The following is a 16,413-nucleotide window of genomic DNA, read 5'->3' on the forward strand; positions in this document are numbered from 1 at the left end:
TACAACAGATTTACTTGCACGTTACCTGGTCGTATTAGTAGATCTTTGGTCATCTTGTACCTATTTAGAGCACCTGAATCCAGTGATTCCTCTTTTTTTCACTTTTGGTTCAACTTGTTTTTCCCAAACAAACTATCCAGGTTTTTAAAATAAAAGAAAAAAAGGTTTTAAACCTAGTTATTAAAACAATAGACAGTTACCCTGAGTGATTTGAATAAATTTGTTTTTACTGTAATTTTATTGATCTGCATAAAACACACAAATGGTAGTAATTGAACCGTACCTGTTGTTTCCTGGTTTCTAATTATATTCGGACAGCAGATGCAGCTTTTAAGTTCTGTGGGTTTGTGGTGTACCTTGGAGTTGCAGCTGTAAGGGAGCAGAGCTGATGATGAAAGAAGAGATGAGAGGAAAGGGATAGAGAAAGGCCAAGCAGCAGTCAAAACAGAGAGTGTCTGCAAAAGAAGAGAGGGGAAGTAGATAAAGAGACAATAGTATGTTGGGAGTACAAACCCGCAGGAGACTCACCTGCACAGAGGCGACAACCATTAACACCGCCTTCTCTTGTCTGTCTGCCTACCTGTCTGTCTAATAGCCACTGTCTTTGTGTCTCCATCCAGCATCTCTTTGCTTATATCTCACACTCACTTTCATATCCAGAACTGAAAACCCTGACCGGATTGTAAGATTTTTACTCAGATATATCAGCTACTCATCACCAGAAAATATTTTATTTGGTTAAAATACAGCAATAATACCTACAGAATAGATTTTGTTAGAAGTAGGAGGTGCGTGGCTCAGTCGGTAGAGCAGTTGGACTCATCAATGAAGCCATCTTGTTGTCAGTTCTCAGATTACATGTGAGATTACTGTTGAATAAAAGGGCACCAGTTCCAAAAGCGCTCCTTAAAAGCGGCAAGAAAATGTGTTTTGAGCTTGTGTCACTAAAGACATTGTGCCCAGTGTTGCTACATATCTTAAGTTTGATAGATTTTTTTAATTTATTTATTTATTTTTTTATTTAAATGGGACAGCACATATTAATGAATGTACAATGTTGTAAATACACCAGATTTAACAAAATGCTCATTTCCATTCGAAGTCCCATAAAACAAACACAAGATACAAACATTCATACAATACCTTGCATAAAAATATAAAATACGATAAAAACAAACAAAACCTCTTTTATATTTGCGAAATTCTTCAAAGATACTTTAGGTTCAAAGATTGTAGTGCTTGACACCAAGTACCTTGAGCCTTTGAGTACCGCAAGGCTCCAGTACCCCACATTTGATTTTTTTTTATTTTTTTTATCAGTGGCTTGGTAACTGTTGTTTTTTTAATATTGCGTGAAAACAGCTGATGAGTTTATTATTTGAATCAGATCAAATGCAATGATAGACAAAACTTTAAGGAAAGTTGTGGATAGGATATCAAGACAGCAGGACGAGGAGTTTAACTGACATATAATTAAACATTATACTGTTGTTTGCCTTGCCTTGCTAGAGTGGAGTTCAGATCTTAGAGTCACAGGAGGGTTTGGTAATCAGGATTATTGATGATTTTGCTATTGATGTCACAGAAGAATATATCAGTTGCAGGTTTTTGTCTTAAGTGATTTGTTCAGTTTTTTTCTTGTAGATTTTGCAGGGAACCTGGAATCGAGTGTTTAATGGGAGCAGTGGAATCTATAACATCTGGCATTTTAAAATGGAAGTTTTCTATCAACTCATTGGCATGCTGAAGGGGAGATGTGAGAGTAAACTTGATTTCATAGACGGTTTCATAGACCGTACTTCCACTGGCATTTATAAATTCAGGCCGGATTAACAACCCCCAGTTTCCATTGCGAAAAGGATTTACAAATGGGGATTGCTGTTTGCAACAGTGTTTATAAACACAAAAAGTAAGTTAAGGACGAAACTAAATAATATACAACCAATATTAGTGTATTTGTTTCCATGGATGTCATTGTTTGGCTCTGTGGGAACAGTGTGGATCCTTGAATTTTTTAGATAAAAGGCTAAATTAAACAGGTTGTTATGTAAAGATCATTATTTTTGAGCAATGTATTTACTTCAAGGTCCTTTGTGAAACAGATACAATACTAGAATTCATGTCCTCGTAACATATTTCAATGTTTTCATAGAAACAAGTGTTTTTTGGGGGGTTTTTTTGCAGCTAAAGAGTTTTTATTGTACAATGCTTAGACTTGGATTCCAGTCTGTAGTAAAAGCTGTTTAGTTTAGGCTTTAGGCAACAAACCATTCAGCCAACGCTTGAGATGGTCTCTAAACAGTAACATCTGCTAAACACTATGATCTTCTTGAAGGATATTTTTAACCATGTGATGGATGGTTTTACAGCCCCTGATTTGTTTCAGTCCTGTTACTCTTTATATATTTAATTGGGACTGAATTGCTAAATTTTTATCTAGCGTGAATATTTCCTGGAAAGAAAAATAGCGTCTTACTATTTTTTTTTCTACTTTTTTTTTTTTTTTTTTTACCTTGATCTAACTTGTTTTTCTTCTTTGATCCTATATCTCTGTCTCAGGTGTAGTCTTCAACATCTTCTGTCTGCTGTGGAGGCCTTTTATGTCTTTGAGTTTAAATCTCGGCTTTTCTTTTCTCTCCTCCCTCCAGAGGAGTCTGCCAGCCTGCCTGGTTGATCAAGGTGAAAGTGGCCCTTTTGTCTAAAGACGTTTGTTTGGTTTCCTCCTCTTCCTCGGGTGGTAGATAGGTTGGATGATAGCCAAGGATTATGGTGGCGTGTTTGGATTGGAGAACCCGGGGAAGTGTGTTCAGAGACTTTGTAGAGCGGTGGCGTTTTAAGGGAGTGGTTAGCAGGTATTGTTCATAAGTTCAGTGAACTTTTTTTTTTATTATTATTTTATCTCCAAGACCCTAACATATAACAGTCTGGGGTGCTCTACATCTCTGTGATCTTTCAAACATAAAATAACAACCCTTTCTTTCAAACACACTCCCTCCCTGTTATGTCTGAGAGAGGATTTCTATTGACCCCTCTGGGACCCAGAAAGCAGTTGCAGCAAACAAATAGGGGTGGCTTGCATTAAGAGCTGGAATGACTGGGGATTCCCAAATCTTTTCAAAGCCATGGACGAAAGTCTGTGTTGCCATGAGGCTATCCCTGTGCCGCGTGAACCAAACTCAAAACATTGCGTTCCCGTAAGCAGCGGTCAGCTCTGACGTGTGTTCTTACTGTCTCATGTATTTTGTTTTTCTGAAATCAGGTGTGTTATTGAGCAAGATTTTTGGCAGAACACTTTGGGCTTACTGCAAAAGTCAGTCTAGGGGGCAGTACTTCCCACATGTTCAATGACTGACAGATGATTCTCGTAAGCAAGGTGTCTGTTTTCTTTAAAGGTGTCTTTTTTAATTATTTTTGGAGTTGTGCCTAGTCTTGAAAAACCCTGTATTGATATCTGTCTGTGAATAATCAAAGGAAACCCCCACATTTTCATAATCCCCCCACAACTCCACCTTGGCCCCTCCTTTTCAGCTGGGTGACAAATCCACACCGTTTCCCACCCACGTTCCTCCACCTCATTCCCATGTATGGCGCCGCCCACACATGAATCTCATGCCCCTTCACAGAGGCTGTCTTGGCAGCCAATACAGCTGTGCTTATCAAACACTATGTCTCAATTCAGAGGCTGCAGGGGGAAGTGCAGGTTTCAGTGGCTGTTTTGATTCAGATGATAGTGGGTTATGGTTCGTATGTGGAGGCGTTTGAGATGTGCGACAGGGGAATTCAGAATGGCTCGAAAGCCTGCTCAATGACGCTATCTATTGTTGACTGACATGAGCTCTGCTTTAATCTTTCTGCTTTCTAACTCTAGTCACAACAGAGTGGCTAAAAAAAATAAAACAATTAGACTATTGGAAAAACATATCAAAATACCTTCAAGACTGAGAAACCCTTCTGTAGAGAGACCATAATCTACACTTATTAGTTTAGTGAAATTTTCTGCAGAATCTTTAGAAAGATTCTTTTGTGGCATGTTTGTGTGAAAATGTTACGGATCTGAATCTTCTATTTTCTCCACTCTTAATAGATTTTTTTTTAATTGTCACTGCCAGCCAAATTTGAATTTTTTTTGCCCTTTAAAGATTTGTTTGAAATTATTTAGCCGGATGTGAAAATATATTTGCCCCCCTTTTTAAATTCTCCTTGCTTTTTTTAGGTTCAGTTTTACAACTTACTGTTTATTGCCATTACTGCAGAAAGAAGAAACCACCTAAATAAAACCAATTATGTAAAGTAGTCTAAACTAGTGTTTTCCAGTGTTTCCCATTCCTGGCCGTTAAGGCACACTACTCTGTGTGTTTTAGGTAATTTCCTGCTGTAGGCCATCTTATGTCAATTGATGGCTGATTAACAAGCTTATACTGAACTGCAATAATCTGAATCAGATGTGTTTAAAGCAGGGAAACATCTAAAACACTGGTGTTAAAGATCTTGTAAAGCAAAACATTAGGTCTAGTGCTAAAAATATTCCAGAACAGATAAGAAGTAAAGTCACTGACATATATCAGTCTGTAAAGGATTGCACAACCATTTCTGAGACTTTGGGACCAAAGTGTGAACTTTACCAGGAATTACTTACTAAACGTACCTGGAAAGAGCAGTAGTGACTTATACATAAGGTCACAAAAGGATCTAAAGCATTGCATGCCTCTTTGCCTCATTTGATGTTGGTTTGTGATTCAACAAAAAAAGGCACTGAGCAAAATGCCATCTATTTGTGAGTCCCAAAAAGAAAACCACTGCTGACCAAAAAGCGCACAAAGATCTATTTCATATCTTCCAATTAAATGTCTATGATTCCCATGACTTTTGTCTAGATATTCTGTGGAGCGATGAGACAAAAGTGGAGCTTTTTGGAATGTGTAATGTCAGAAAAAGACATGCTGTACTGGAACATGGTGGTGGAGCTTTGATGGTCTTGGGCTGCTTTGCCTCTTCAAGAACTGGAGGGTTTGCTGTTAATTGCCTTCCCACCCTCCAAAGAAAAAAAACACACACAAGATTACATTTTGGAGTAACCTAGTCAGAAGTCTATGCTTTTTTGACATAATAAATGCAATCTTCTATTTGAAACTGCTTTTGCAGTTAGTCTGATTATCACTCTGTGGTATATAGAAAACGTTTGCCAAGAAAAAGCAAAGAACGGTAGAAGTCTTATGGGGAGGAAATACATTTTCATGTATTGCTCTCCATCAATGGTATGTTTACTTATTCGGTCGTTGATGGAAAAAAAAAAATTGCATTTACTTTCTTCTTGCAGCATCATAAATGTGTGTTTATTTACCCATTAGATAGTGGATTCTTATGTCAGCCTGTGAGTCTGAACTGCTGCCAGTTATACGGTCAGACACAGTTTGGTGAAAACTTGCGGTCTTCGTAAATGACATTTGGCTGTGCTTAGCTGAAAGAACATGTCGTCTTGGCCAACAGCAGAGTACCACTTAACCACAGGGTGTGTGTATGTGTCAGCTAAAAGCCATTTTTTTATACATAAGCATCCTTCCATTGAAATACTGTTATCAATAATGTTGTTATGGCTTGGAGGAAGCCCACTAATTACATTACCACTGCTGTAGCCTTCATTTTCAGTTTTATTAAAACCTTGTGCTAATTTAGGGCCTATTCCGTTTTGCCTTGCTGAAGTTTTGGTGGACTTGACTGACTGAAAGCAACCTTTACTTGTATAACTTCTTGTTTGTCCAGATACTGAACATGCAGAATCAGAATTTAAGTTTTTCAGGATTTTCTTTCAGAGCTTATTCCTGGCAAGTCATAATAACCAATTGGCGGTACCTTTGAAAGAGTGTATTGTAGTTCACAAAACAATAAGAAACCTTGTGTATCATCGGTTCCTCTTATGTGTTATACTTCTTGAACAAGGTTTCATAAGCCTGATAAACTGTTTTGGTTTATTTGTAATAGAAGATTCACACTATTTATAGCATAACGAAAACTTATTTTTAAAAAAAGTTGTTCTCAAAAGAGTAAGGATGTTTGTATTAAACAAAACAAGTAAATAGGTTTATAATCCAAAATTATGCAGAATGGCTTAAATATAGACTTAAATGTATATTTAGTTTAGAAATACTTTTTAAAATGGATTCAAGCAAAGTTTTTCCTATTGTTAATGGCCACTTCAGAGATTCCCAGAAAACGGTGGTTATCAAACTGGGAAAACACCTGATTTTTAACATTCCTCACTGTTGTATTGTGTCATGTTAACCTCATGGTTACATCTGCACTTTTCGGCAGCATGAGGGGAAATTAAAGCCTCTGTATTTACTGTAATCACAGGCAATTTTTTTCTGCCCTTTAATGTAACACAGAGTAAGACTTGTTTTCCTGTTTACGCTATGATCTCTGTTCTGCTCATGAGTTATTAGCTGTCAATCTGAAGGAATTTCAATTTTTTCCCCCAACATGTTATGTTTACATTCTGAGGAGATACTCAACTAGTAGCTCCTGAAGTGTTTCAAATATACATATTGTAAGCTACTTGACCATCTTACTCCATACAGTCACTTAATTTCCCCACTGCGGGATTAATAAAGGAATATCTTATCTTATCTTATCTTATCTTATCTTATCTTATCACTGTTATGTAAATGTGGCAACAGAAGTCTCTGAAATTTTCTGCACATCAACAGTAACCTGTATTTTTGACATGCTTTTCAAAAATACTCAACATTCAATGCAACCCTTTTACTAGGTTTTGAGTTTATATCCTCAATATTTATCTCAGACAATATATAAAAGATTTTGAAATGCACTATCAGTGATTTTGGTGAGTGATTTTATTTAATTTTTTTAATTTAATTTTAGCTGCTTTTAGTGTCTCTTAAACAACTAAATTGTAGCAAATGGTATTCAGGATATTTTTTGTACTTGCTAAAATAATTAAAAAATGTATCTGTCTTCACAATAGCCTGTTCACTCACCTGTTCAGACAAATTGACCAGAGGCATGCAGAAGGACATAGGTTTCTCTTTTTTGGGCGGGGAAGGAGAAGAGATGTACATTTCTGACAGACATTGCACTGAATGTGTCAACAAAATCATTTTTGAAAACATTTGCAACACCAAAACTCTTGATGGTAATTTGTTTTAAACATAGTTGAAAGGTTGATCTAGTGGGAATTTTCAGAGTTTCTGGCTTCTGGGACAATTACAGGGTCACACTAGAAAGCTAGACAAGTTGGATAAGAGGTAAAATTTCTCAACTGATGCAAATATTTTTGCAAAGGTTAAATATGTTTTTAGGTTGAGAAAGTTGCTGTTGGCACATTTCCTTTAGACTTAGTTGATCGGTTATTTAAATATTCATATTTTATGCTGAGTTAAACTCATAGGCCCAAAATCTGGAAGTAGTGAAGGACTCTGACCTGAACCTTCAAAGCCACATAAAGACAGTTATAAAGTCGGCCTTCTATCACCTGAAGAACATCTCCAGGCTTAGGGGACTTATGTCTCATTGAGATCTAGAGAAACTCGTCCATGCGTTTATCTTTAGTCGCATTGATTACTGCAACAGTGTTTTCACAGGTCTGACTAATCAGTCAGACAGCTGCAGCTGATCCAGAACACTGCTGCTCGTGTTTTCACTAAAACCAGGAAGTTAAAGCACATAACACCAGTTTTAAAGTCCCTACACTGGCTCCCTGTAGCTCAGAGAATAAACTATAAAATACTGTTGTTGGCTTATAAATCACTGAACGGCTTAGCACCACAATACATTAAAGGTCTGTTGTCGTCATAGCAACCTTCCAAACCTCTTGGGTCTTCTGGTTCTGGTCTGCTCTGCATCCCCAGAACCAGAACCAAACATGGAGAGGCAGCATTCAGCTTCTATGCACCACAAATCTGTAACAAACTACCAGAAAACTGAAAATCAGCCAAAACACTGATTTCCTTTAAATCCAGACTAAAAACCCACCTGTTTAGAGTTGCTTTTGGAACATAATCATGAAACATTAATCAATAAACTGATGTGTAATGATGACAAAATGTAATGTTGACTTTGATCTATAACACAAAGCACTTTGAAATGCATTGTTGCTGGAAGGTATTATACAAATAAAATTTTATTTGATTTGCTAGTGATAATGGCTTTAAACTCTTGGTGTGACTTTATTGGCTGCTTGACTAAAAACACTCTTCAGTAGCAAAGTCACCTTTACGTTCCCCAATATTTAGATTCACGACTGAACACGTCTCAACTGTCCTGATGGTGCAGATGTTCATTTTGCAATCTGGAACTCAGATGTTTTCATGCTTTAACAACAGTCTAAAGTGGTTTTACTGAGTGTCAGACTGAGTAATTCATATCTAGGTGGTTATTGGGATGACCTATAGGAATATATATTTGACTGAAAATGTTGTGCAAGATGTTGTGGGTGTTGCATACTGTAGATTTCCCCCGTTTCTCATAATGAGACTGTAATACACCTACTCCACCTACATCTAGTCGAAGCCTGAATGCAAGTGAAGAGTATGAAAACCTGCCAGAAAGGCGGTGTGTGTGTGTGCGAACCAGAGAAAGTGTCTTCTCTCCTTTTTTCAGTGAAGCGGGATCACACCTTTTACTTTCTGTGTTTTCTGTCCACCTTACCTCCACAGTGTCTCAGGGTTTTGCTCATTTTACAAGCTTTTCTTCACCTTAATGAGCTCATTTTTATTTATTTGCTGTTCTTTTCAAGTCTACAAAGTTTTTCAGTAACATTAGCCCACTTAAACACTGTATTTTACTTATATGTGAATAAGTAGAATACTTATTAACACAATTGATCTAAATTATACTTGTAATTTAGATCAAATTTAAACAATATTTTCATCCCAGTCACTTTTAGTCAGATCACACAGTAACACAGAAACACACAGGACAAACAACCATACTCACACTCACAATGGTAGATTAAATAGACCGGTTAATGTAACAGTCATATTATTTTTTTGTCTGTTTGTATTTACTGTGGGACGAAGTCAGAGTACACATGCATGGAGAGAACATTAGAACTTCATGCAGAAAGACCTCTGGCTGGGATTTGAACCCAGGAACCCTTGTAGTCATTTTGCTGCAAGGCAAAATGACTACCAGCTGTGGCACCTTGCAGCCTAAAATGAGCTAATATAACTCGGTACATCCTTTATCATTTTACATTTATGCTTATATTCTCATTTCACAAATACTTTATATTTTCAAGTATCCAAGTTTTATGTGTTACTGCTACAAAGGTTTCCATAAAGCAAAAAGCAAGCAATTCTGGTGAAGGGAAAAATCTTAACATGTGACGGTTATTGAAAGAAAATACTGCTGCCATTGTTTTCAGTAGGATTATCATCATGCAGACACAAAGTCAAATCCATAATTTTGCTTTAACATACAAGTTGTAATTTACACTTTTGCTAAAAATATTTGTTCCAAATAAGATGTTCTTAACGAGTTTTACTGTTGGCACGATGCTCCATCCGCACTGAACCACCATTTTGTTTTGCAACATCTTTATGGTTGCAGCTTGGTGGTTAGCGTCTTGCCACTACCACCAACAGCTCAGCTCTTGTCTGCATGATTTTTTTTGTTGTCTAGGCATGCTGCAGAAATAATTTCTTTACTTTAAAGAGTTGAATTATTTTCTTCATGCATATCCTTTTTTCAACAAAGATGCTCAGTTTCTTTATAGTTTGTACTCCTCAGCCTCTGATTTATCAAAATTGATATAGGATGGGAAAATCAGCTACCTTTATTATGTTACGTTATTAACAGAGCAAATTCTGCATAACATAGTTTTTCATTTCACCAGCCTAAGTTTGGCATTCCTTAATTTACCCCCTTTCCATTGCATATGTAACCTTACTACATTTACCAGATTTTCTGTGCAGTATGATTGCATAATATTGCATGAAAAACTTACAAATGCAGTGTTACATTGTAATGCAGTATATACTGAGAGGTAATAAATTGAAAGAAAATCCCAAATAGTGCAAACACTATTATGATTTTTTGCTTTTTTTTTTTTTATTGCAGTTTCATTCAGAATATGCATTTCTGATACCCAAGAGTACTTGATTGCTCATTTTCTGAGAGGAAAATCTACTAAGGGGTTGTATTGGATATTTGATGCAAGGTTTGTGCAGATTTCATCTTGCCAGTTTCCCAGCAGGTGTTGGGTGGAGCTATTTCTCAGACCGTCAGTTAACACACAGCCTCAACCGTCCTCTTGATATTACGTGGAACTGAAATGTCATGTACCGGTGGGTTTGACTGCTAGTGCTTATGTATATATAGGTTATTATATTTATTGGTGTCTGTGTGTGTGCATGTTCAGGAGTCGTTGACGGGAAAGGGCCCTTTATTATTCATTCTTGTCACGCACATGCAGCATTTCACCTATACCAGATGCTGCCACACCACGTTCCACATCCAATTATTTACTTTAAAGTATTACTTTCAAATTAAAATCTCACATAAAGGTAAAAAATATTTTTGCCTTTTGAGATACTTTCTTGCTTGACAGCTATGTAAAACAGTTTTTACTTGTTTTTGTGAGCCAATTTGCTGCAAAAATATTTGGTCTGAATCACAAATACTTCTAGTTATTATTGGGAAGTAACAATTTTGCATCTTAAATTTTAAACCAAAGTACATGTAAGAAATACATGACATCACTTGAGCCACATACCTGCATATTTTCACTAAAGATATGTAAAAATATCATTAGATTATTTCAAATATATTTTTTAAAATGTTGATACTGAAGTTGGGAACACTAATAGCCCTTCTAGTATAAAATATTCATATACTTATATTGTATTTAGATGTTGCAATTTGTTTACATCATACCAGCTCTTTAGCTGTGAAAGATTTGTTTTACATCATGTACAGTTAGTTAAGTTTTAAGGAAGTGTGTTTAAGTACAGAAAAGTAGCTAATAATATAATGGAATGACAATCTTTAAATTCTTACAAAGTCCAAAGTTAGAAATGACAGCATTAAAAAAACGTGTTTCCTAGATTTGTGTATTTTTTTGTCTGACACCAAATTCCTCCAGTGACTGAAAGCCTTTTACTTTTTATTGTCTTCATGCTTTTTAATTACCAACTACTTGTGATGAAGAATAACATTGTTGAAAGGTTGTGAGAGATCACTGGGCTTCACAGGAAAAGCTCAGTGTTCATACAACACTGCTCCCAGCACGTTTTTCTTTTTCTTTTTTTTTTTTTTTTTTACTACCTGCACAGTAAGAGTGCATATGTGAAGCATAAGGCATTTGGTTTATATTTATATTCTTACATTTGGTCAACTTCCTGTGGGGAAAAGAAAAAAAGCTTGAGAATAAAGGTTTTCAGACACCTGAATGTCCCTACATGGTCAAATATTGTCGCTGCAAATTACGCATCTTCAGTGGGTTCAGTAAAATCGTTTCTCGTAACAAACGTTTTCGGTCGCGGCCTTTCAGCAGCGGGTGGTATCAGTTACAGGAGGCCAGCACATCCGGACACAAGCCTATGCTTGTTTACCACACATTGTCAGAATGAAAGGTAGAAATTCAAATCCTGCTGCCAGTGCATTAAAAAAAATCAACTGTCACTTCACTGTTCTTCATAACTGAAAGTGCAGTCATAGTCACTTTGGTACTTTCTCTCTTCTTCCTCTGTCTCATCCACCACAGAAGTGGTATTACTGTCGTGTCTGATGTGGTCTGTCTCACCCCATGTAACTATTTTTTTTATCTGCATAGTTCTGTTCTCAAGTTTTGTCTTTTTATCCTTTTTTAATCGGACCATCTTTTATTTTTTTCCTTTTACACATCCTTCCTTCTTCCATTATTTGCACTCTTCTTTCCCCCTCGCATCTCCTTAACTTACTGATTTTCTCCTCCGTCCATGACTATTCATTTTCACCCTCTTTAATTTGTTTTTCTCTCCAGCTCTTTCCCTGTTTTTACATTTTTCTACCTCTTCTTACTTCCAGTTTTGTAGTGTTTTCAGTTTAGTCATTTTCTCCTTTCTGTTTATGTTGAAGACCATCGCCTATTAGCAGTTTAGTATTTGTGATTCACCTATTTGTGTGGAACACAACTCCAAATTATTCCCATGCTTGACAGTTGTGTCAGTGTTGGATGGGACACCCATTTACCATCTTAATTTTTTCTTCTGTCCAAATAAAGGAATATCCTCTTCTCTCTTGGTCAAACAAATGTTTTATGCTGACAAAAAGTAGCTACCACCTGTAGTCAATCCACACCACTTAATTAAATTCAGATTCAAACTTATTTAATTTCCTTTTGGAAATTAATATGTTGTTCATTGGTGGATGATGCAAATATGTGAACTTCTCACTGGAGATATCAATGAGCCTGAGCATTTACGACGTGAATACCTTTCCTTTCTCCTTCCAGGTGAGCAGAAGCGCTATCAAGTCTTGATCCACGGCATCGAACCGCTACTGGAAACTCCTCTGCAGTGGCTCAGCGAACACCTGAGCCATCCTGACAACTTCCTGCACATCTGTGTGGTCCCTGTGCCCACAGATTGAGGCCGCGCCTCTGCACCTTGTCATCCCAAGACTCATCAGCCAATCACCTGCCATCTGGATAACCTCAGACATGGTAGAACTTCACTGTGGAAACTTGGAGCTAACAGACATTAAAGGAGGATCATAATATTAATCACGAATATGAACAAGATCTCCTTTATTTGGTTATGTTTCCATCTGGTCACTGCTACTACTACTCCTCTCTCAGAAATTTCACAAAGGACGAAAGGAACTTTTCTTGTTCGAGGAGTATCTCTTTAAGACACATGTGTCACACTCCAGTCCTGGAGGGCCACTGCCCTGCAACTTTTTAATAATTAGGTCATTAGCAGGGCTCTGGAGAACTTATCTACACAAGAAGGAGGTAATTAAGCCTTTCCATTCCAGTGTTTTTGTACCTGTGGCAGATCTAAAAACTGCAGGGCAGTGGCCCTTGAGGACTGGAGTTTTTCAGCCCTGCTTTAGGAGAAGAGATTGCTTCTTTTTTTTTTCTTCTGTTTTTCTGTTTCATATATTCTCCAAATAACCAAATATATACACTGGAGGTTAACATTTTTAAAATTTCCATCTTCCTTCTCATTTAAAAGACTGCCTTTGAGACAGGGATGCTGTTTTTGGGGATTGAGGGGGAGGATGTGGTGTCAGGTTCTGCTGAAGTTGCCTTAGTTATGTACCGTCATGCATCATGACTTAGATGGTGTTGATGAGTTTACATCACAGTCTAGAAAGTTGTTCACCTTTTTAAGAGTACTAATAAAACTGTAATATTTCACCAAAATAAAAATATAATCTTGACCAGTGATTGGTTCTGGAGGTTTTACAGCATTCACACGAATTTGGTTGGACCAAACTCTTCCTATAACTGCTGAGTTCAACGTCTCATTCTGAGCTATCCGAAGATGCAACAAAATAACCAAAAACATCTAAATTGTTATGATATAGCGCTATTCCTAACTTAACATTAAGATGTTAATTTAACTTTTAAAAATATATATTTAAATTGTTCTTCATGTTCAGCTTCAAATTTGAAATTTATAAACCTGTCATTATTATACCAAAAGGTTAAGCTAAATCTGATTTGTGTTTCACCATTTCTGCAAAGACGGAAGGAGATGCAACATTTTCACATGGTGTCATCGGAGTCGTCAAGTGGTTAATGAGCTTCAATGATTATGTTTGGAGGTCTCTGGGAAAACAATCCACACATCTTAAATTGCAGGTGTTGATTTCTTGCCATCAGTACAACGTTCAGCTTGGTTTTATAGTCTGTTTCGTGAGACTTGGCCCAAACTTGGCCAAGCTTAAATGGGCATCTGGTTTTGTTAAAACTTAAAGAGCTGAGCGTGGATGATGAGACTGTTTGCTTTAGGTGGGCGACTTTCTGGGACCATTTAATGCATATGTTTTATTTAATATATTTAGGTTGTAGACACACAACTATATCAGTATCAAACAAGACGCTCTAGCCATTGGATTAGTCCACCAAACACTTTGCATGCTAGAAAAATATGATGAAAATCAAACTGTTTTTGATTGGTCGTACAAATTTTGCCTAAATACTTCAGGCTTGGATTACCGAACAGCTTTTCAATTTTAGACGTTTATAGAGACACAAACATGAATACCTTTATGCATTAAATGTAGCATTTAGCTTTACATATTGCAGACAGAAAGCAATTTGATTTCATTTCTGTCTTTTCAACCACATATAGCTCTGGAGGATCTCATTTACGGTTCAGTATTTGTTTTTGTATCTGTGAAATTTGCAGATTTTTTTTCTTGTATATCTAAAATATTTATATCCAAGAAAATGAAGAAAAAAGTCACAATTCAAGCATACATTAGTCCACTGGTCCTGCTGCTTTGCACTGCTGCCAAATTGTCTGAAACAAGGAGGCCACTGCATGTTCTCCTTCATTACAAGAAAGACAAATTTGGCTTTTTGGGCATTTTAGTGATGCAAAGAATATCTATGCCTGAGGGATGAAAACAAGAGGAGTGCCACCCAACACTCATCCTACATTTGTTAAGCTAATAGTGAGGACACTAATGAAGCAGATGGTCCCAAAAACAAAATGTCAAAAATAATTATTGTTGTGCACAATAAGCACTTTCAAACTATATTATTATACATGCATTAATCCTATATTTTATCTTAAGCCAAAACTTTGTACTAAAATAGCTTAAAATAAATGTTATCAATAACATATCTGGTTAATTTAATGAACGTTGAAACCCTTTACTTGGTCCCATTCTTTCACAAGGTAATTGAAAGTGTTTTACAGAGAAATAAACAAAGGTGAAGAAAATTACATTAAATACAATAAACACGCTAAAGGAATAGTGGTAAAGTTTAAGCATCACTTAGAGAGACATAAAACTACACAAAAGCTAACTTAAAACCTGGAAGTGGATAAGAAATTATAAAAAAAAAGCCCAATAAAATCATATTGAGCATTAATTGGAGAGCTGCAGCAAGCAATGCTTTCTGTTCTTTATGAAGGTAGACAAACTTTTCTGAAATAAGAGTAATTAGATAACACTCTGATAACATGGAAAATTATTATTCTGATAATGTCATAATGTTATTTTTGTGAAACAATCTGTATCTTTAAAAAGAAAAGTTCAATTACCTGCTGACTCATTTGATAAACAATGTGAAAATGTCAAGCTTCTTTCTAAGTGTTTTTTTTATTATTCTTTTCTAAAAATGTTGCACACTTATATTTCAGGTTCTAATCTTGTTTCTCGAGATGTATTTTTTTAATCTACATTAAAAAAAACGTTCTGGTACGTCTTGAAGAGAAATATCTGCAACATTGAGGCTTTATGATTCGTGAAACATGAATTCTTATGATTTTAGAGAAACTTTCCCCCTGCTTTCTCTTTTTGCTTTATTCATCTTTTAAGACACATCTCCCCCTCTCATGCGTTTTACTGCTGACACTCACCCTCCCTCTCGCTCTTCATCTCTCCTGGTTAATTATCTGCTGGCATCCACTCGCTACTAATGAGACCGCTAAACTGTCCAGACAGGCCTGGGGCTGCTCTGTCACTCTGTGCGCTTTCAGGGAGTCGAACTCTGCAGTGTGAGTATGTGTACATAATTACAGACATCATTTATAGCCCCCTGCAGGTGTGTGAGTGCATATTCAGATGTCTACACACACATAGACGCTTGTCTATTGTCACAATGCCAGTCTGCTAATTTAAAGTGTATGTTGTGCGAGTGATGTCACACATCATGTCATCACTTCAGGCTTCCTCACTGCTGTTTCTGCCGCCAAGAATGATTGGACCGTGGTTTTTATGGTGTTGAGTCAAAAAGCCGCCACTCGGCGTGGGGTAACATGTCTGTTTTTGTGTGTGAAAATGTGTTTTGTATACTATGCAATCTGGGGCCGGAGACGTAGTGATGAAGGGTCTGACACACACTTTAATGGGATTTCCCGGCCCGTCATCCATCCCCCACACTGTACGGCACACAGAGGCAGAAGAGGCTCTGAAAATAAAAGCCGAGCGGGAGTGTGTTGCTTCGTGAGGGGCGGAGATGGAATGAGTTAAATTGCTTGCAGAAATCTATTTCCATCTCAATTTGAGATGCTTTAGGCCTGAATCAGAACCGATAGCATCATTCCTGCTCATTCTGTCCAGATCGTCTAGACAAGTTCTGACCAGGTTTTGTTGTAAATATTTTAAAAAAAGAGCTCAAAAGCTTTACCTGAAGCAGTCGTAGCAGTTTATTATAGCCAAAACACTCAGTTTCACGTTCCTTGTAAGTCAACACCTGGGTTACGATCCCCCATCATGGTGGTTTCAAATGTC

The 16,413-nt window shown here is 36.8% G+C and overlaps 1 protein-coding gene across 4 annotated transcripts in view; it reads left to right on the forward strand.

The window, feature by feature from the left end:
- The window catches only part of atg5 (ATG5 autophagy related 5 homolog (S. cerevisiae)), a 33,828-nt gene extending 21,100 nt beyond the window's left edge, over window positions 1-12,728 (forward strand). For all 4 annotated transcript variants that reach the window (XM_007576859.2, XM_007576861.2, XM_007576858.2 and 1 more), the window contains exon 8: window positions 12,452-12,728. In XM_007576859.2, the coding sequence (XP_007576921.1) occupies window positions 12,452-12,588 (137 nt within the window). In that variant the 3' untranslated portion in view covers window positions 12,589-12,728. The remainder of the gene's footprint in view (window positions 1-12,451) is intronic.
- Window positions 12,729-16,413: the final 3,685 nt, after the last annotated feature.

The sequence above is a fragment of the Poecilia formosa genome, unplaced genomic scaffold (assembly GCF_000485575.1).
Source record: "Poecilia formosa unplaced genomic scaffold, Poecilia_formosa-5.1.2 Scaffold418, whole genome shotgun sequence".
In the NCBI taxonomy this organism is placed as follows: Eukaryota; Metazoa; Chordata; class Actinopteri; order Cyprinodontiformes; family Poeciliidae; genus Poecilia; species Poecilia formosa.